We start from the raw sequence: 22,779 nt of genomic DNA on the forward strand, positions 1-22,779 counted from the left end.
ACAAAAATTATAAAATTTCCTTTAAAATAATAGTTTTCTGGTGATGAAATCGGTAAAAGTACAGCACTATGAAGCTATCCACAGCCATTACAGCATGAGTTCTATCCCCGGCCACGGAGGAGACCCACGTGGGGAGGCAGACCTCTCTTGAACCCACCTACTGCTCCCCTCAGCAGTGTATTTCAGTTAATCTGCCTGTTCTTCTCTCCACTCTGTCTCTGATGAGTCCTCTTACCCCTTCATTTCTGGCCTGTACCCCAGTTCTTGTAGGCATAAATACAAAAAATATAGTAATAATAGTTTTCCATTTAAAAGAATAATATACAAAGCAATTTAAAACAGCTTCAAATATCTATTATCTAATTGATATTGCTGCATACTTTGCAAATATGTAAAAAAAATAGCAAAGTCAATATAACAGTATTCTTAAATATATATTGCAAGAGATTATTATAGATGAAAAAAACAATGCCCTATGGTAACTAAACTCTCTTGAATAAGTAACCAGATGACCCTAGATCCTAGTTGATTCTTTAACTATAATTTGATTAAATAGCAGAAAAGTAATGTGTATAACAGAAACATTTTTAGAATAAACAGTAGAATATGCACTTGTATCCTAAATATGTGATCTAGTCATACCCCATACCTCAGTTTCAAAATGTATAAAATAAAATGATATTACTTATGTATAAATACATTCCAGTTTTGTTCAGATTAATAAGTTATATGATGAGGTTTTTTTTTATTACTTAATGTAATTAGTACTTTATTCATTACTTATATTAATGGGAAAATAAGAGTTACTCTACAGATGTGCACTTCTGCATTATAGACTATGTAAACTATCACATACAAAAAAGAAAAAATGTGAAACTAAAAATTCTTGAAATTAAAGTCACATTTATGTGTATATGCAAGAGAGTGTGCACATATATACAAGAAATATTACAAGCATATTTTACAAAAATCAGTGTTTTAAAAATGGATAATAAATCAATGTGAGAAAGTAACTGGTAATAATTGTTAGTTGCCTTTTTCCAGACATTAATTATCACTAAAGTTAACCTACGACATCACTGTTTTTTTGAGGTCATGAAAATTAATTTAGTCCAAAATTATTTCCAGCATTGAAGACCATCTTCTAGACATTGTATTGTACAAAAATTAGAAAAGGTTTCTGCCCAGAGAGAACATCAACCAAGTGTTACCCTAATCAAAGAATACAAGAAATCATTTTCTAATAAAATTTTTCATAATATGAAATCATAGAAGTTGAAGAGTACATTAATATATGTAAGTGATCAAAGTTCTTCTTTCATGCTTACTAGTTGGAATTCAGTTTTCCAGATTTCTGGTGATTACCCAAGATTTATAATGTGTTTATAATGGTAGATATACACATAAATTCAAGAGTGACTGCCCTCATTTCTATTCTTTTTCCATCTGTTTATATTGACATAGAAATGTAACTTTTAAAATACTTTAAAACATTTTGTTCAGCAAAATAAATAGACTACTTTAGGCCACTAACAATAAGAGAATCAGTTAAAGAGTCATACTCCAGGGACAACCCCAGTTTGCAGTCACCACGCAGGACTGCAGTCTTTACTCAGATGCAGAAAAAGCAGAGTGAAAAATTAGTATTCATGCTTTAGATCACGCTAACTTGGAGCTCTTTTATTATACAAAGCTATCACAAACCACTTTTTTGACCTGTATTCTAGGACATTTGGACTTCTGAATGATAAATAAAGCACAATGACAAGTCAGGCCTATCAGTAACAAAATCTGACATAATGTCAATAGAGCTAAACTAGCTATATTTACTTCCATATAATTTCATTAGATAATTTTAACCTTAAAATAGGAACCATGTAAGTTATTAATTAGGCTAGAAAACATATTTCTACACGATTTTGTAATCACTATATTCAACATTAATTTTTCTTAGGACCAGTATCAAATTTGTTATGTAATAATCTACATAAAAGTTATTTTTGAACTTACATTCTTGCATGCAAATATATTTTGTACCAAAACATAGCATACTCTTACCCCAGCTTTGAAAATCCCAGTGAAGTTCTAGATAGAAGTCACCTAGCTGAAAAGTGAAATATGAATAATTACTGAATGTACCTTAGTTAATAGTAATTTACATTCACATAATATTTTGCTTTAAAAAATGTTATCATAAGGCCCTCCCTGGTGGCGCAGCGGGTTAAAGCACTGCACTGAGAAGCTAAAGCTACTACCGCATGAGTTCGATTCCCACCTGCCCCGGAGGTGACCACATGGCGAGGCAGACCTCTCCTGACCCGCCCGCTGCTCCCCTCAGCAGTGTACTTTGATCATCTGCCTGTTCTGCTCCCTACTCTGTCTCTTCTGAATCCTATCACCCTCCACATCTCTGGCCTGTACCCCAGTTCTGTATGAATAAATAAATAAATCTTTAAAAATAAATAAATAAAAATAAAAAATGTTATCATAAAAGTTCTACAGACAGGAATTAGAACTAATTTCAAAGTTTGAAGCTGGATAAATAACACACCAAAAAATGGCTATTACATAAAACATAAAAGTAACAGAAACTACTTATTAACAACAAAAAAACATGTATTACTATAGATTTTATAAGAACATTTTAAATTATGTAGGAACATATCTGAAGTTAATAGGCATATACATTTGTATCAATAAATATTTCAGTATAATCAAAATAGTAATAGTACTATAAAGATAGTTAATAACTTTACAAGTGTTATTAAAATTGACTACCAAAATGATTACTTGTATAGCTTTATAGTCTAAAAATGGACTCATCACAATAGAATTTTTTCTACAAAATGGTAATACAAGTCTAATAAATGAAATATGTCATCATACGAGATTTACAAAGAAAATATTTCACAAATCAGAAGTTAAACACCAGAGACTATATTCAGGAAACTATTCTAATATGATATACTCAACAAAACTTTTATTTATAAGATCTCAAAATTAAAAAAAAAGTATACATATGAGAAGATAATCATTATGATAGATCTTTCTCCCACAGTTCTCTGAGGCATGAAAAATACAGATGTGAATAATGAAGAATAAACCTCTCTTTCTGTGTCAGCACACCAGCTCTTAACATCATGAGGCAGGATAGACAAAAACAAGTTTTGTTAGGTAATAAAGATGCAAACTATTGCTATAGCAGTAGCAGTAGCTACTAGAGAATATTCCAACCCAAAAGTCAAAGTAAAAGTATTGCCATAAAAGGAGGTACCTCCTTTTATGTTCGAGCTCGCCTCCAACATACTGAAGTCAGTATATTTTATCTACCTTCCTAGTTCAAAGTAAATAGTTCCCATAACATTACACATATACATTATAATCAAAGTATTTTGTTACTTTATGTCATTATTGCTTAACTCAAGCAGATCTCATATCATTTCTTGAATCTTAACTATAACTGAGAAAGTAATACTGTATTTATTGATAAAAAAAGTGTGGAAAAATACAGTGACAATTACTCTTTAAGTACAAAATCAGCAAAGAAATATAACTTACCTCTTTCAGGGCTTTTAATAATCGAGGTCGCTTTTCTTCAACACTTTCCCTGGATTGCTGCTTAAGCTTCCTTAAAAGAGCTGTAACTAAAGTGTAAATGAAAAAAATATATTAAATAAAATTTACCAGGCTTGAAAATATCACTAGTACATTTACAGAGATATAAGAATATATGTATATTGTAATTAAATTAATAAGAATTTGGTAAACTGTTATGATCCCCAAGGAAAATTTAAAAAGATGCTTCCACATCAACTTATAACATACTCACACTAGTTCTAGTAAGCTTAATTATCAGTAAGAATTTACCTGACTTAACAAAGATATATCAATCTCGATCAAATGATACAATGTCCTATTGTAAAATTGATCTCAAAGATCTCAAGAACAGCAGAACTTTAAAATCCCACTTTTCCAGTAGATGTCTGGATTAGAAAGATGTGGTACATATACACAATAGAATATTGCTCAGTGATCAAAAAATGATTAAATAATGCCTTTTGCAGCAACATAGATGGAGCTGGACGGGATCCTGCTTAGTGACATAAGCCAGAAAGAAAAAGAAAAATATCAATGGTTTCACTCATAGCAGAAGCATAAAGGACCAAGGGGAAAAAAATAATGAGGGCCCTCCTTGGTGGCGCAGCGGGTTGAAGCACAGCACTGAGAAGCAAAAGCCACTTCATCATGAGTTTGATTCCCGCCTGCCCCGGAGGTGACCACATGGCGTGGCAGACCTCTCCTGACCTGCCCGCTGCTCCCCTCAGCAGTGTACTTCGTTGATCTGCCTGTTCTGCTCCCCACTCTGTCTCTGGTGAAGCTTCTTGCCGCCCCTGAGCCTCTGGCCTGTACCCCAGGTCTGTATGCACAAATAAATAAATCTTTTAAAAAAATAATAATAGTAATGAACAACTATATACTAGAGATATTTTACAGGAATGGGATCAAAAATGGGGGAGGGGAATACATAGACTATGGTGATGGCACATGGATGAATTGTTGATGGGAAGTCCACAGGGATTACAATTGAGATGGGAAAAGGCACAAAATGATGTAAAAATAAACTACAGTAATAATTAAAAAAAAAAAAACTTTATATTAGCTAAAAAAAAACCCCACTTTTCCAAAAATATAATTATCCGCAATTGTCACCAGGTATATATCTGTTCTTGTCTCTCACAATGCCTCTGTAAATACAAAAATGAAGTCTGTCTATCAGTGAAAACAACTTCTGAGTCTAACAAAACTTGAAAACTATAGTATTTTCTTAATAATTAAAAGATTGGAAACTATACATATTTGCCCAAGTACAACCCCAAGCTGTACTACTTACTAACTGTAAGTAAACTAAAAGTTAAATAAACTAAAAGTTCAACTACTTTATTAAATCTCTGTTCAATCTACGTTGCATTCAAAATAAAGTAGACCTCTGCTGAATGAAAAGGACAGAAAAAATTCAAACCCTGGGCAGAAAAACTATCGTAATGAAAAACAGAAACCATTTATTCTTTCATTAACTGAATAAATTACTATTGACTATAGATTCTCAATAAATTACATAAAATGATCTAACATTATTAAACAGGCAGTGAAAACTATATACAGTAATAGCTGAAAAGATTTCCAAGAGGGTCCTCCTTGATGGTGCAACCGGTTAACGCACAGCACTGTGATGTAATCCACAGCCACTGCAGCACCAGTTCTGTCCCCAGCCAGGGACCAAGGCAGACCTTTCCTAACCTGCAGCTACTCCCCTCAGCAGTATATTTCAGTCAATATGCCTGTTCTATTCCCCACTCTGTCTCTGGTGATTCCTCTCACCCCCACCCCAGCACCTCTGGCATATACCCCAGTTCTTACATGCATAAATAAATAAATCTTTTTTAAAAAGTTCCATGAGACTTCACAAAAAAAAATAATAACATTGAAAATTCCTTACAGAAAAAAAACCATTCAGAGTACAATTATATAAAAGTACCAGTATTGGCCCTCCCTGGTGGTGCAGCGGGTTAAAGCACAGCACTGAGAATCTAAAGCCGCTTCTGCATGAGTTCGATACCCGCCTGCCCCGGAGGTGACCACATGGTGTGGCAGATCTCTCCTGACCCGCCCGCTGCTCCCCTCAGCAGTGTATTTCATCGATCTGCCTGTTCTGTTCCCCATTCTGTCTCTGGTGAAGCCTCTCACCGCCCCTGAGCCTCTGGCCTGTACCCCAGTTCTGTATGCATAAATAAATAAATCTTTAAAAAAAAAAAAAAAAGTACCAGTATTTTTTGGGGGATCAGTAGTCGCACTTCCATATTTTATTAACAATGATTTCTAAAAAATATAAAATTAGTTTTAGAGGACTTTCAAACATGATTCCTTAATTATTTTTGTGTACTACCCAATATTTCAGTTAAGTCACAAATAATTCATATGTTTGTAAATTGTAAAGGTTCATAGTAAATTAAGCTATGCTAAATTAAAAATGCTTCAAATGTATCATGTTTTAGTTTTTGAATACATATCAAATATATATATATTGCTTACTCATCTGTCTATCTCCATAGCTGATGGCTTCTGCCAACGGGCTCCATCCCTGAGCATTTTTCACCTTTACTGGAGCATTGTGAGCCAAAAGTAAATGGGCACATTCTGAAATACAAAGTGGTAATAATATCACTAATAGCATGTAATATTCAGAGTCTCTAAATATAAAAGTAATGGCAAACTTCAAAAAGCCAATTAATATAATAAAACTCTGAAATAAATACTACACAATAGAAGTCTTTTTAATCCATCTATCTAAACTGGGTTATTTCAGTGCCTCAAAATTAAGAAAAACATCTAAAGAAAATTAGATTTCTACAGAGAAATAATTAGGTGCCCTAGTAATTGTTCTTGATAATATTTTGAGAATGTTTCCATAGTCTGAAAGATAATGCAATACTATCAAATAAAACCCAAAAGAGGATTTGTATATTTAAAATGTCAGTGGAAGTTCTTATATATATAAAATGGTAAGTTCTCAGAAGGAAAAAAGGGTGTGAATGACAGTGTAATGCAAGTGAAGAAGATTAGTATCACTTTATCACTATTCCTATTAATAAAAGGAATGTTTATGCCAAGCAAGATATTTTATCAGAATGGAGTAAAATAAACAAAGAAGCTTCACAGAGGTAACTAAGGAAGTCTTTTAGTAATTATAAAAACACATGTAAAAAAGTGTTAATTTTAGCTTTGCTTTCAGGGGCAAACATGCTGAAAACAAAGTGACGATCATGATGAAATGATTGACCAAAACAAGAGAAATCTATATCACTACAGTAACATACAGCCAATTTTTTTTTTTTTAAAAGAGTCATATCAGGCCCTCCCTGGTGGCGCACTACACTGAGAAGCTAAAGCCACTTCCACATGAGTTCGATTCCTGCCTGCCCCAGAGGTGACCACATGGCGCGGCAGACCTCTCCTGACCCGCCCACTGCTCCCCTCAGTAGAGTACTTCGTCCATCTGCCTGTTCTGCTCCCCACTCTGTCTCTGGTGATGCCTCTCACCGCCCCTGAGTCTCTGGCCTGTACCCCAGTTCTGTATGTACAAATAAAAAAATTCTTTAAAAAAAAAAAAGTCATATCAAAAGGTCAAAGGTGCTGGTTTAAATCGTCAGTTTAAATCTGGCAAATATGGAGTTGAGCACCCAAAAGAATAATGACTAGTTATAGCACATTTAACAAAAAAATAATCAATGGGTCCATAATAATATCAAAAGATAAGAGAGGGCAGGTAATGAATACTTCTATACAGGAGAATTACAATCAATAAATGAAGAAAAAATTAGAAAATCAAGTACATTACAATGCTACCACAATAGGGTTGGATCTCACTGAATACTAAAGTCACGGGTAAAAGAATATGTACTGGGTATTAGGAGATTAATGATATCATAGTGTCATCCCAAGATTGCTAGTTGCAAAGAGAAAAATGTGCCTAACAGGGCAGACGTCTAGAAATCACTATTTTAAACAAGTGATCAGACTTAACTGGAGTTAAGAGTAGGAGGATAACTTAGGGTTTCCTAATGTGATGTCAAAGAACATTCATAAAATCATCTGTGTATTATTCTTTCTAGATATGTTGAGCCTGAAATTAATCAAGTCTCTAGAGTTAATTTTCAATGTAATAAAAAGATAGAGGAGGGCCCTCCCTGGTGGCGCAGTGGGTTAAAGCACTGCACAAAGAAGCTTAAGCCACTTCCACATGAGTTCGATCCCCGCCTGCCCTGGAGAAGATCCACATGGCGAGGCAGACCTCTCTTGGCCCGCCCGCTGCTCCCCTCAGCAGTGTACTTCGTCGATCTGCCTGTTCTGCTCCCCACTCTGTCTCTGGTGAATTCTCTCACCCTCTTCATCTCTGGCCTGTACCCCAGTTCTGTACGAATAAATAAATAAATCTTAAAAAAAAAAACTATAAAAATCTTAAAAAAAAAGAGGAACAAAAATAACATCACAAGAAAATAAGAAGGTAAATCTGAAATGAGCATTCTACAAATTAACTGTGCAAGACTCTTCAGAAAGTCAGGTACAAATGAGGAAAAAGTGAAAAAACTTTTTAAAGTTAAAATACAAAATCATAACCAAATGACCCAGAGTAAACTTTGGCCCTTGGCTCAATATAAAACCTATAAAAGACTCTTTTAGAACAAATGGGATATTTCAAAGGTGAATCAGATAACAGAAATAACTATATTACACTATATAAGAGTAACATGTTCATGAAACTTCAAGATCATTAGGGGAAAAAAATGTTTTAACAAAATTCACTATCCTGCTTAAAAATTTAAGAATATGTCTTTAAAATCTCAAAGGCTTGCCAATCAGTTACATGGAGTACTTTCCTATATGACTGGAAATCTAGATAATTGCTTTGGTTTTGCATTTAAGAATAGTCTTTAAGAGTAAATTCTTTAAATCATCTGAATATTTCTGAAAATTTTTAGTCAAAGAATAAGTATTACATTTTTACAATTATCTAAGTGGGTAGTCTTATGAGTTTAGATATATAAAATAGTTTTATCACAAAGTCATGTAAACTCTTCAAATATTAAAAGATTACAATAATTAAACCCTAACAATCAGAAATAAAAAGTCTTCTGAAATTATAAATACTGGCATGAACAGAAAAAAGAAATTATATACTAACCTTTATTTCCTAACATCACAGCGAGATGTAAAGGAGTGTTTCCTAAAATAAAAAATAAAAAAAATTAGTGCAAAAACAGGAAAATCCTTAAAAGTGGTTTCAGCTCCTTCAGAAATGTCACTGACATATTAAGCAAATGTATTGTGATTGCAAAATGATCCTGCTTATCTGGCAGAAGGATGCCATGGTTCCTACATACAATGAATCCTATTTCCTCTCTATCCAACAAACCAAAAGAATTGTTTTCCTCCAAATAGATTTCAGTGCTTCCTTTGCTACAATTTCTCTATCATAGCATTCATTTTTCATTCAGTAAACAATTTAATTGCCTACTCCATTCTCTTCCTTGGAGATATATGTCAAAACCCAACCAGCTGTCAAATTATTTAGAAGTCTTCTATCAATCTCCCTGCCTCCAAACTTGCCCCATTTCCATCTCTTCTCTAAAGGTATAGTAGAATAATTTTAAAACAAAAATTGGACAATATTATACTTTCACCTAAAAGTCTGGAAAAGCTCCATATTTTGCCTTTCAATATAAATAGCATAAAAAAGATGCTAAGTCCTTTCCTTCCTCCCTTCTCTCATCTTCTTTGTTACCCTAGCTTGCATCTGAACTACATAAATCCTCCAATAAATTGGGTTTCCCATGTTTTTAAACATAATTTACCAGTCTTTCCTAAACGTTCCTTTCCCAACTGCCTGGCATATTTCAGAGTTTAGATACTGTGCTGCTCCCAAAGCATTATTTATTGTAGTACTTTCCACATTGAACTGCACTTTTAATTTTATGTGGAAAAACCTGTTTCTTTAATTAGATCTTAACCTCAAGAAGACCAGATGCATATTTTGTTTATATATATATATATATATATACACACACACACACATATATATACACACACACACATATAATGCATTATTATGTAAATGCTTTCAGTTCATATCTGATTCATAAAACTATCAGTAAGCATTTGTGAATGAAAACCTGAGAAAAAGTTTAGTATAGCAATCAATACCTGCAATTACAGAAACCTGCCAATAAAGCACAGCTAGCATTATCTTAGGCAAGAGTTTCACACTCAGTTGTTTACAAAATTAGGTAATGTAATTGGAAAGGTTTTAGTGATATTTTTTCTAAATGCTTAGAACTAGATTTGTAAAACTAATCTTGAGTTTCCTTTAAGTGAACATTTTTTAATTAAAATTTTTAACATATAAGCACATATTGCACATAATTACCACAGTAAGTTTAGTTAACATTCATCACCACACATTTATATATTTTGTTTCTATGATGGGCACTTTTAAGATCCTCAGTGAACATTATTATTATTGAGCTACTGTCTTTAGCAATTGTCAATAATTGGAATATATTTTATTCACAGTATCTTTAAAAAAAAGATTTAATGATTTAATGGTATAAGAATATGTTCTAATTTTTTTTAAATTTATTTAGTTATGCATACAGAACTGGGGCACAGGCCAGAGGTGGTGAGAGGATTCACCAGAGCAGAATAGGTAGACTGAGAAGTACACTGCTAAGGGGAATAGAGGGCGGGTCAGGAGAGGTCTGCCATGCCACGTAGATATCCTCAGGGTAGGATCGAACTCATGCGTAAGTGGCTTTAGCTTCTTAGTGCTGTGCTTTAACCTGCTGCGCCACCAGGGAGGGCCCATGCCATATTTTTAATCATATACATTTCTTCTTCTTTTGATTAATCTGAGATTTATTAATTTGTATTTTTTAAAGAACAAAGTTGCTACTTAGTTTTCCTAAGTCCATAGTTCCTGTTCTTTTATGATCTTGTCTTCGTTGAATCAGGTAAAATAAATTTAAATTCGAAAATTAAATAAACTTAATTGCTTTTTCTCTTTAAAGGGATACCTAGATGATTTTTCCTATTATATCTTTATCATTTCCATTAATAACTTCTAGTTTAATTGCTTTGTGATCAACAAACAGACTCAGTCTAATTTCAACCTTCTGAAATAATGTTGAGAATTACTTTGTAGTCAAGCCTGGTCAATTTTTGTAAATGCTTTCTATACATGTGAGCTGCAGTTGGTGGGTGTAGTGTTTCATAGAAATCTACTAGATTCATTTGCTAATTGTGTTGTTCATACTTTTTATATTCTTACTGTTTTTTTTTTTTAAGATTTATTTATTTATTCGTACAGAACTGGGGTACAGGCCAGAGATGCGGAGGGTGAGAGGATTCACCAGACACAGAGCGGGGAGCAGAACAGGCAGATCGACGAAGTACACTGCTGAGGGGAGCAGCGGGCGGGTCAGGAGAGGTCTGTCTCGCCATGTGGTCGCCTCCGGGGCAGGCGGGGATAGAACTCATGCGGAAGTGGCTTTAGTTTCTTAGTGCTGTGCTTTAACACGCTGAGCCACCAGGGAGGGCCCCTTACTGTTTTTTTTTTTAAGATTTATTTATTTATGCATACAGAACTAGTGTACAGGCCAGAGGTACAGGAATGGTGAGAGAATTCACAGAGGCAGAGCAGGGGGCAGGACATACAGATCCAGGAAGTACACTGCTGAGGGGAGCAGTGGGCAAGACAGGAGAGATCTGGGCTATGTGGGTCACCTCCCTAGCTGGGGATGGAACTAGAGGTGAAGAAGCTGTAGCAAGCTTCATGGTGCTGCATTTTAACCCACTGCACCACCAGGAAGGGCCCTTACTGTTTTCTTATTGTCTTGTTACAGAAAGAGGAATATTAAAATTTCCCAATATAACTGGGAGTTTCTATATCTTATAGTTTTAGCAATTTTTGCTTGGTATTTTTTAACCAATGCTATTAAGTATAACCAAACATTTATATTCTCTTGATTCAAGGAACAGTTTTATCATGAGGTATACCTATTCCAGAAAATGTTTTCTGTTTTAAAACTATTGTGATGATGTGACAGAGGAGCCAAGAGCATACAATAGAGAAAGGAAAATCTCTTCAACAAATGATGTTGGGGAATTGGACAGGGGGCTGGGGGGACAGGAAAGAAGCTAGACCATTTTCCCATACCACACACAATAATTAACTCAAAATAGATTAAAGACTTGAATGCAAGGACAGAAGCTAAAAAATACATAGAAGGGAAACAGACAAGACATTGCAATGTTGACTCCAAAATGTCTTTCGGGACCTAATTCCAACAACAGAAAACAAAAGCAAAAATAAACAAGTGGGACAAAATCAAATAAAAAAGCTTCTGCACAGTAAAAGAAACTATCAATAAAACAAGAGTGTATCCCCACTGAACAGAAGAAAATATTTGCAACCTCATATCTAAAAAAGCAGTTAAAGCCAAGATTTATAAAGAACTCAACACAAGAAAACAAATAAATCAAAAAATGATAGTACAGCTAAACAGACACTTCTCCAAAGGCATACGCATGGCCAAGAAGGGCATGATCACTTAGCATCAGGGAAATGCAAATCAAAATCACAGGAGATACTACCTAACCTTGGAGAGAATGGGCCATATAAAAAAGGATCAGAAATAACAAAGTTGTCAAGGATATGAAGAAAAAGCAACCCTCAGTGGTAGGAATATAGACTGGTCTAGTCCTTATGGAAAACAGCATGGAGGTTACTCAAAAATATAAAAAACACATATATCACAGGGTCCAGTAATTCCAATCCTAGGTTATCTACCCAAGGAATGTGAAACACTAATTCAAAGGGATAGATGGATTCATATGTTCATTTCAGCAATATTCACAATAGCCAAGTTAAAGAAAACAGCTTAACTGCCCAAAGTCAGATGAATTAAGCAGTTTATCTCTGAGTAGTAGCAAATTGTATTTATAATGCAGATATAAAGAAATCTTTCCATTTGTAAAAGCATGAAAGAAACAGAGATTATGCTAGGTGAAGTAAATCAGGAGTGGAATATAGAAAAACAAAACAAAGTTATAGACAAAACAAACCTAGAAATCTGACTACACAATTGAACCTACTAGAGGGGAAGGGTGGAAGAGGGAGAGCAAACGGAGGAGGGGGCCTAGTGGATTACAGTAAAAGATAAACCAGTGTTCAGATGGTCAGTGTGAAGTAGTAACATGTATCTAAAATGACCCTACACCCCTAAATTATATACAGTTTTGCAACTTTAAACTCAATTAAGAAAAACACATTTAGGGCCCTCCCTCGTGGCACACAGGGTTAATGCACAGCACTGCAAGCTAGCTGAAGCCTCTTCAGTGCCAGTGCTATCCCCGCCCCGCCAGGTGTGATCCACATGGCACAGCAGACCTCTCGTTTCACCCACTGCTCCCCTCACTGATCTGCTGCCTTTTCTGCTCCCCACTCTGTCTCTGGTGAAACCTCTTGCAGTCCCTGCACCTCTGGCCTGTACCCCAATTCTTAAAAGTAAATTAAAAATACTATATCAAATATTTTAAAATGATATTTGCATCGATTTTTAAAATATGTCCAACTTTTATTTATTGAATATTTTGGATAGGTCTCCAATTGCAAGTACTAAGTATTTGAGAGTGTTTTCAGATATACAAAACTTGATTAACTAGGGCATTCAATCTGATTTCATATACTATAACTACTGATACAGTGGATTGAAATTAACCATCTGCTTCATGTTTGCATTCATCCTGCCAGTTTTAGTATCCTTTTTCACCTTTCTCACCTTCTTCTAAGTTAATCACTTTCATCATTCCATTTCACTCTTTCATTTTTTGGAAGGTATACAATTTCTGATTTTCTTCTTCTTCTTCTTTTTAATATTTATTTGTGCATACAGAACTAGGGTACAGGCCAGAGGCTCAGGGGCGGTGAGAGGCTTCACCAGAGACAGAGCGGGGAACAGAACAGATAGATGGACGAACAGGCAGATCGACGAAGTACACTGCTGAGGGGGGCAGCGGGCGGGCGGGTCAGGAGAAGTCTGCCCTACCGTGTGGTCACCTCCGGGGCAGGTGGGAATCGGAACTCATGCGGAAGCGGCTTTTTAGAATCTCAGTGCTGTGCTTTAACCCGCTGCGCCACCAGGGACGACCAATTTTATTATTCTTTTATAAACCTAGAGATGTACTATCCCACCCAATACTTATTGAGCATTTGACAATATCTCATCTGAATTACGATATACCATAGTGGGATTGTGAAGACTTACTATGAAAAATGAAAATGTAAAAGATCTCAATTATGTTTCATGTTGACCAATATAATGAAGAAATGATCTGGATGGATTAAATTAAGTAAGCCACTATTAAATCTAATTTTACTTTTGATTTTTTTTATGAGACTATATAAAATTGAAGTTACATATGACTCACATCATATTCCTATCACACAGCACTTCTCTAGATTTCACACGTAAAGCCTTGATTTATCAAAGTCTAATGCTTATCCTTCTTCAGAGCAATACAATGACCTCAATGCTAACTTTATTTCATCGATCCAGAATTACATGCTATTTTCAAATACTATTAGAGAAGCCCAGTGCAGATTAGGGGGCCGAACTGTCACGTAGGCAGTGCTACCTCGAACTCAACCCCTGACCTCCTGAGCAAGGAGGATGCTGGGAAGTGGGCAGAGCAGGGCGGCCATTTTGTGAGTCTTTAACCCAGAGCAACACACAAGGACTTGCTCTCTTTTTCACTGGAGATGCTGCAGAAGGCAGCCATCTGCCATGTGGTAGGTCTCCACCATTTGCCCTCCTCATCAAACAGGGTGAAGGGAGACCCCAACCCCTGGAGCAGCAGCAGCAGACCTCCACCACAATGAGCTGGGTCCTGTATCTGGTTCCACCTTCGAATAACGGTTAGTAACTGGACCTTCTCCCTCACTATCTCCTTGCCAGTTCTCCCTCTCATACGTTATTGGTTAGTAGGCCTTCCTGCAACCTGCCAGTTGCTGCAAGGCCACCTCACACCATCAGTCAGTAATTGAACCTTCTCCCTCCCCACCTCCTGTTGGTTAAAATTGTTATGTTTTTTCTCCACCGAAGTCCCTTTGTTTGCGTTTTTTGTAGAAGATAAAGAGGTACTGATCTGGTGACGTTTCTAGACTATTTGTCCAGAAACACTTTTTTTGGCTCCCTGACCAGGAAACAATGGCATTATGGTCCAGTTGTTTTGGGGTGCTGTGACTGAAACACACCTACATTCATGGCCAATTAACTAAGAAGGAGCACATAGGCTTATGTCTTGCCTACAGTGCACTGCCTCAACAACTTTGTGTTCATTTTTGTGCAGTAAAATTTGATTTTGGTTAGAAGTTTTGTTTTGTGAGACAGATGTGGATGCAGCCTTTGCTTTAGGGAATCTGGCTTTGGCCTTGTGCAGTTCTGTTTGTGGATTTGGTCAATTTTTGAAAATCTGGTTTGATTCATAAGTTTCTTTTGGGAGTATGTTTCTGGTTTGGGGAATTTGGCTTTCATTTTGCGCAAATTCTTTTCAGTTACATGTATCATTTGGCTTAGTTTGCTTTGTCCAGCTTTTCTGGGATGTATGTGTGCATTATTATTTATACAGATTTGTCCTTCCAAGGTCCACCATTTGTAAAATGGCATCTAGATTTTTCTGTGCCTGTGTGTTGTTTTTCAGTGTACCTTCCCTTTGTATTTCATTATTTGGGCATCCAAAATGGAAATTGGTATAGATGCTTTGTGAGAACTAATTTGGCATGAAACATGTCTGGTCTTATAATTACAAAATTGGATATGTTTGTCATTTATGTCAGATCCAAGCTGCCCTGAGTGTCAGCCAAGGGTAAACTTGCTTAAGATTCTGATCATTTTTTAGTTTTGGTCATTGCAAAGCAAGCAGCTACCAATATTTTTAGGAGAAAAATTAACAGGAAAGAAACCTTGAACTGCTCCAAGACCAAGATGGACCTGGATGGAGGGATTCATGCATAAGACTGAACCCATGATTATTAATGTCTAGGAGGCTTGTAGTGCACAAGCAGACAATGGAGTCATTCAACTTGTTCTGCTGAGTGAGGGGGTCAAGGAGCAGGCTTGAACCTGAGCACCACAGTATGTGCTCTGAGTATTCATAGGTGTTTGGATGGCTCAAACCTGATGCAGACACCCCATACACACCTAGCTGGTGAGGGCTTCGCTGGGATCAGGTTCCCCTGCTGCCTACTACCATCACAGTGTAGCAAGGGCTAAGACAAACTGCCACCTGGTCATGGAGTCTCCAGCTGGTATCGAAAACAGTGACTCCAGCAGGCTTAGAACATAATCTGAGAACCAAGATTACAGCACCAAGGCCTCTCACTTGGATTCCCTTCTTCCTGCAATGTGCAATTAAATCCAGTCCTCATACAAACATTTCTCCCATTCTTGACAAAGTCTGGAGAAATAGGCCTCGACAGTTCTGAGACTGCAGAAAATTATCTTTTGAGACCACATCCCAAACATCTAGACTTCTGATTTTCATCACCACAGAAATGGTGACAAAAAAATTGTAAAATTGTAGAAACTGCTAGAGCTGCCCAGTGCAACTGAGGGGACATACTCTACCCTCTAATGTCTGGCATTACTCAAACAGGAGGGCATGATACCTGGACAGTGACATGGTCAGAACACTGCCCCTAATGTCCTGAGTGTGGAACAGTACAGAGCTGCCATTTTGTAAACCTTTAAAAGAGAGCTTTTTGCTCCCTTTTACATATAAGCTTGCTCTTTTTCATTGGAGCTGGTGCAGAAGCCAGCCATCTGGCTAGGTGGTGACCCTTTGTCCCCACCCACCAATCAATAATTGTACCCTCTCTCTCCCCTGTTGGTTAGAATAGTTTTTTTTTTTCCTGCACCAAAGTCCCTTTAGGTTTGTATTTTTGGCAGCAGGTGGCCGGACACATAACCAGTGAGAGAGGTTCTGACATAAAGGATAACTGCTTTGAACCTTTGCCAGACACTGTACCACAAATTTTTATTATCATCTTTTAATGAGAACTATGTGTCTAGAGCCTTAAATGCCACATTAAAAAAAGAACTGTCATGGACACGAGGGAGCGAGATGCCACAGACACTCGAGTCTGCCTAGAAGAGTCATGTGAGGAAACGTGGCGGTCAGGGAAATAGCCATATACCACAGAGAGAAGGAGACACAGACTATAAGGCACAGAATAGTGTAATTTCTATAATTATAGAACAGGCAGCTGAGGCACAAGGGTCATCATTTATTCACTAGACATTTCTCAAGAAACATTTATTCCAGGGCCCTCCCTGGTGGTTAATGCAGTGGGTTAATGCAGTACTATGAAGCTATCACAGCAACTGCAGCACTAGTTCGATCCCTGGCCAGGGGGTGATCCACATAGCCCAGCAGACCTCTCCTGTCTTGCCCACTGCTACCCTCAGCCGTGTATTTCAGTAGATCTGCCTGTTCTGCTCCCCACTCTGTCTCTAGTGAATGCCCTCACCTCCCCACCTCTGGCCTGTACCCCAGTTCTGTATACATAATCTTTAAAAAAAAAAAAATTTACTCCAGATGTTAGGTATTTCAGTTAAATAATACGGCCTGATAAGTTACCCCAATATTCAGAGACTTAAAACGAGTCACTTTACTATCTATCACATTTCACTGAGTTGACTGAACTGAACTATGTGGTTCTTTCATTCTTAACAGTGATTGTGGTCATGGTCATGTGGTATAAGACTCAGCTAGAAGCTCACCGGTGGCTCACTCACAGAATCGGCAGGTGATAACAAACTGTGGCACCTGATACTATCTCCCTGCATTCCTCAGTACCCATCTATATGACTTGTCCATATGGTTTGGGATTTCCAAAGCATCAAGACTAATTTTCAAAGAGCCAGAAAGTAAAATCTGTCCCCTTAAGGCCTGTGGTCAGGCTGCATTCTATTGCTTAAAATCAGTTTTAGGGTATAAATGATTATCCACTGCTGTATCATAAACAACCTCCCAAAGTGGTTTAAAGTAATAAATATCTCTCACAATCTCTGAAGATTCGTAAGGAATTACAACACTTCTGCTAGGTGGCTCAAGCTGTGCTCTCATTAGAATTCAATCAAAATGTCAGACAAAGCTGCACTCATCTGAAAGCTTGACTGGGACTGGTAGATCCATTTCCCATTTAGCTTACTCATACATTTAGCAAATTGATGCTTACTATGGGCAGGAAGACACAGTTCTGCACATAGGTCTTTCTCAGGCTTAAGCTGCCCTTGATTGAATGAGCCAAAATCCAGCAGAAACCTCAGTATCCCTATGAGCTACCCTCAGATTTTATGATCTCTACCATATTCCCTTTGTCAGAGGATCACTGGGACAAACTTGAGGCTGCCTGTCACACAAAGCAAGTCCAAGTTTCCAAGGAATGGAAAAATAAATTATTCCTTGGGATGGATGGAATGATCAAGACTTTGTGGCCATCTTTTATCCACAGAGCTAGCCACAAGGGGCTTGATGTTAAAGAATTTACAATGCAGAAAATCACACAGAAAACTATATTTTACCTTATAGCATCAGTATATTAAGTTTACTATTTTTTGTTGTTCATTCCTTTATATCTCTAATCTTCCACTAGAACAATTTTTCTTCTGCATTAGATACATTTTTTTTAATTTTTAAAAAAAAATTTTTTTTAAAGATTTATTTATCCATTCATACAGAACTGGGGTACATGCCAGAAATGCGGAGGGCGAGAAGACTCACCAGAGACAGAGTGGGGAGCAGAACAGGCAGATCTATAAAGCACACTGCTGAGAGGAGCAGTGGGCAGGCCAGGAGAGGTCTGCCTCGCCATGTGGATCTCCTCTAGCGCAGGCAGGGATCGAACTCATGCTGAAGTGGCTTAAGCTTCTCAGTGCTGTGCTTCAACCTGCTGCACCACCAGGGAGAGCCCTAGATACCATTTTTATTCAGTATTTCTTTAGTGATGGTCTGACAAGTGAATTCTCCCAGGCTTTTTTTAAAATACCAGTAAGACTTAAATATTGAATGATAATGTATTTGGTGTATAATTCTTGATTGGTAATTTATTTTCCTCTCCATTCTGTATGGGCTTAAGGTTTCCATTTTTACTGAGCTACATTTTTTTTCTTCTGTTCCTTTGAAAATAATGATTTTTCCCACTGCAACTGAGGTGGCTTTTTTTTTCAATTCTTATGTGAATTCATTATTCTGCTTGAGTAACTTAATGACTCTGAATTATTTACCATTTTTTGTTGACCAAATAGCAATTATTTATTCAATTAAAAAATGTAGGCCCTCCCTGGTGGCGCAGCGGGTTAAAGCACTGCGCTAAGAAGCTTAAGCCACTTCAGCATGAGTTCGATCCCCGCCTGCCCTGGAGGCGACCACATGGTGCGGCAGACCTCTCCTGACCTGCCCGCTGCTCCCCTCAACAGTGTACTTCGTAGATTTGCCTGTTCTGCTCCCTACTCTGTCTCTGGTGAATCCTCTCACTGCCCCATGAACCTCTGGCTTATACCCTAGTTCGTTCTGTATGAATAAATAAATCTTTTTTAAAAAATGTATCTATTTTATCTACAATTGTCAAGTTGCTCTTACTTTCCACTTTTCATTTTAGATCCACATCACCACATTTTATTTTCCTCTGGCCCATACCCAAGATCATGAATTCTGTTTTTTCAGGGTCTGAACTGTTAAGTCCATTTATCTAATTTTATATGTGTTATATTTTTCCATTTGAGAATTTCTATGTATTCTTTTTCAAATACATGCCTTCAACTTTTATAGCTTCCAGCTTTATTAAAATACTTGTCTCTTATTTACAATAACATAATAAACATTGTAATTTAAAGTCCCTGTCTAAAAATAATAAATGAAACTCTTCTGAATCTGTTTCTTCCTGGTTCTCATTTTATTGTCCATTTACCTCACAATGATGATCATCTTTAATTATATGCTATACATAGTATTTACTCTTTATATAAAAAATTTAAAGCCTAAGAAACATGTCCTTCAGAAACAATCCTAGTTTCCAACATGTCACTGGGGTACAAGACTCCAGGCTCAACTAATACAAAGATTAGCCTTTTTTTCTCCTCACAGATCACTCAAGGCTGTGCTTTGGCCTGTGTCAGAACTATTTTACTTTTGGTTTATACTTATCTTTAAGATGTAGCTCTTACCATTCCTAACCCAAAAAGTTTCATGTTTATTCCTTGCCTGGTAGGCTCTAACCTCCATCTTTATCCTCTTAGCTCAATGAGGCTGTCAAAGGTGCTGCACAACCTCTTAACCACTTCTGGGTTCAACAAAAGCTACTATGCAAATTGATCTAAATTGTATTTGTCTTCTTCCAAATCTTGAAACAGTAATTATTTCTACCTTGTTAGAGGTCCAGTGTCATGAATAGACTATTTTATTCTCATTTGCTTCTAAAGAAAATTAATCCTGATTATGCTTCATTACTAGAAGCAGAAATCCTACTTTGATTTTATCTGTTAAATTTTCTGTGTATTTGCAATATTTTGTTTCCTATTCTTTGATACTTTTGCTTCATAAAGATGTGATAATTTTATGAGCACTAATGATCATAATTTCTATCAAAATGCTACTTTCTTAGCATTCTAAAATCATTTTTACCTCAAACTTGGTTTTATCAACATATGTTGCTATTTATATTTTTTTACTACTTACAGTAAAATTTCCAGTTTTTAACTGTTCTTAAGGTGTATCTAATAAAGTTCTTTTCTTCCCTTTAGTCATTGCAGTTACAGTTTTAGATCTATTTTTCCTTGTTCCTTGTCTAATAAATCTCATGCCTAAGTACACAGGCAAGAGGGACACATGACTCAAACCCAACTAATGTGATATCCACCTAGAGTATTGTTATAGGAAGGATGCACTGTTCCTATCTGGCTCAGGGTCTTTTCCTGCAATTTATTCTCTTTTTTAACTTGAGGGGCAGAGGCTGAAGAAGGTACATGAACTGGTGAGGGAAACTGTAACTATTGGACTCAACATTGCTTTGAAGTTTATAGTGTGGGGGGGGTCACATATTCTCTACCACATAGGTTAGTGTTTCTCATTCAGGGACAGTTTTGTATACCAGGAAATATGTGGCCATGTCTGCCACATTTTTGGCTGTCAACATTGGAGAATAGAGAAACTAATGGCATTTAGAAGGCAGAGGCCAGAGATACTACTAAACTTACCTAATAATGTGAAGTATTTGTCCCACCACTACAATTTACCCTAGCATAAAGTATCAAATGAAGAGATTAAAAGCTTTAATATAAAATCCAACTGTGGTAGAAAGGGAGGTGAGGTGAGAAGGAAGCATGAGAGGATTCACCAAAGAAAGAGTGGGGAGCAGAACAGGCAGATCTACTGAAATACACTGCTGAGGGGAGCAGTGGGTGAGACAGCAGAGCTCTGCTGCGCATTCTGAGTCACCTCCCTGGCTGGTGATTGAACTTGCCACTGCAGTGGCTACAGACAGTCTCATAGTGCTGTGATTCAACCCCTTTTGCTATTTAATACTGGAAGCAAAATTGAAGTTTGCTCTCAATTGTAATCATACTTGCTATAATCATTAGACTTAACTATGTATAGTTAGCTGGTTTCAATGCCCATGATAAGTCTTTTTCCTATATAACTTCTTTCTTGATTTAGTCACTTGAAGTCACCAGTTATGATCTGGAATACTATGAATCATGCTCAGGAATAACATCATGGGGTTAGTCTATTTTCTAGAATGTTGCTGTGGCTACTACAAATGAAAACCTAGCTAGAAACAATCCTACATTGAAGAAGCCAATATTCATTTGCCCTCTTTATACTGATATGAGTAGAATTCTTAATTTTAAGGTATCACCAAGATATCCCTACAATATATTATGACTATCTAACTTTGAAATAAGAATTAGTTTTAGATCAAAAGTGTGTCCTTCTTCATTCATAAAGCTGAGTATTACTTCTGATCCACATGTTATCCTCTGGAAATTTCATTTGTTAAAGTAAAATATTTAAGTATATACTCCATACTTACAACTTTTCTTTCATTCAATTTTCCTCCTTTCCTATGTTTTCAAATGAATTTTACACATCATTCATTCTGTTTTCTATACTGTCAAATTTTATTTATTGCATTTAATTTAAATTTTTTTCCTGAAGTTACATTTTTTAAAAATTTCACAGCATCGTCTAATTTTGGCCTGTTTTCTTCACACTATCATATAACAGCTTTACAGAGCAAATTGCTTTTACATATTACAAAAAAAACAAAGCAATTATTTTCTAAACTTTTTTATAACTCATACTATTCTTTTTTATTTAATTTTAAAAATATATTCATTTCTGTACGATGTATGATCTCCCCCTGAAATTCCCACCACCAATTAACTCACACTATTCTTAACAATATCTTCAGGATACATATAGTGATACTTTTTCATAAAAATATGAGTATCGGGGCTGGCACTGCAGGTTAAAGCACAGCACTAAGAAGCTAAAGCCACTTCCGCATGATTTCAATCCCTGCCCTGACGGTGATCCACATGGCTTGGCAGACCTCTTCTGACCCTCCCACTGCTCCCTTCAGCTTGTACTCCATCAGTCGGCCTGTTCTGCTCCCCACTGTCTGGTGAATCCTCTCGCAGCCCCTGCATATCTGGCCTATACCCACCCCAGTTCTGTATGCATAAACAAATGAATCTTTAAAAATATATATAACAAGTATCTTTCAAAGATCCCTAAATGCTTTTTTTCTGCTTATTAATCCTTAAACGATGGTGTGTCCAGATCTAGTATGGGAAAGGTCAAACGACTATCTTGCATTTCCTCTCAATTCATTCAGGGGCACCAATAGCAGAAACCCTATTTAAAAGCTGGTATTTAAGCACATTCTAGTGAGGATATTTAAAACTATAGATAACACAAAACGAAACAAAGAGCTGAGAATTTTAAGAGCTGATGCATGGAAATCAAAAGCAAGGGGAGGCACTCCCTAGTGGCGCAGCGTGTTAAAGCACAGCACTAAGAAGCTAAAAGCCACTTCCGCATGACTTCGATTCCCGCTTGCCCCGGAGGTGACCACATGGCGTGGCAGACCTCTCCTGACCC

The 22,779-nt window shown here is 36.6% G+C and overlaps 1 protein-coding gene across 2 annotated transcripts in view; it reads right to left on the reverse strand.

The window, feature by feature from the left end:
* The window catches only part of ANKRD13C (ankyrin repeat domain 13C), a 68,075-nt gene that overhangs the window by 30,157 nt on the left and 15,139 nt on the right, over positions 1-22,779 (reverse strand). For both annotated transcript variants that reach the window (XM_012722749.1, XM_004679115.2), the window contains exons 2-5: positions 8,741-8,782; positions 6,091-6,195; positions 3,559-3,644; positions 2,059-2,104 (exon numbers count right to left, since the gene is read on the reverse strand). In XM_012722749.1, the coding sequence (XP_012578203.1) occupies positions 2,059-2,104; positions 3,559-3,644; positions 6,091-6,195; positions 8,741-8,782 (279 nt within the window). The remainder of the gene's footprint in view (positions 1-2,058; positions 2,105-3,558; positions 3,645-6,090; positions 6,196-8,740; positions 8,783-22,779) is intronic.

The sequence above is a fragment of the Condylura cristata genome, unplaced genomic scaffold (genome assembly GCF_000260355.1).
Source record: "Condylura cristata isolate star-nosed mole 26May11 unplaced genomic scaffold, ConCri1.0 scaffold00008, whole genome shotgun sequence".
NCBI lineage: Eukaryota > Metazoa > Chordata > Mammalia > Eulipotyphla > Talpidae > Condylura > Condylura cristata.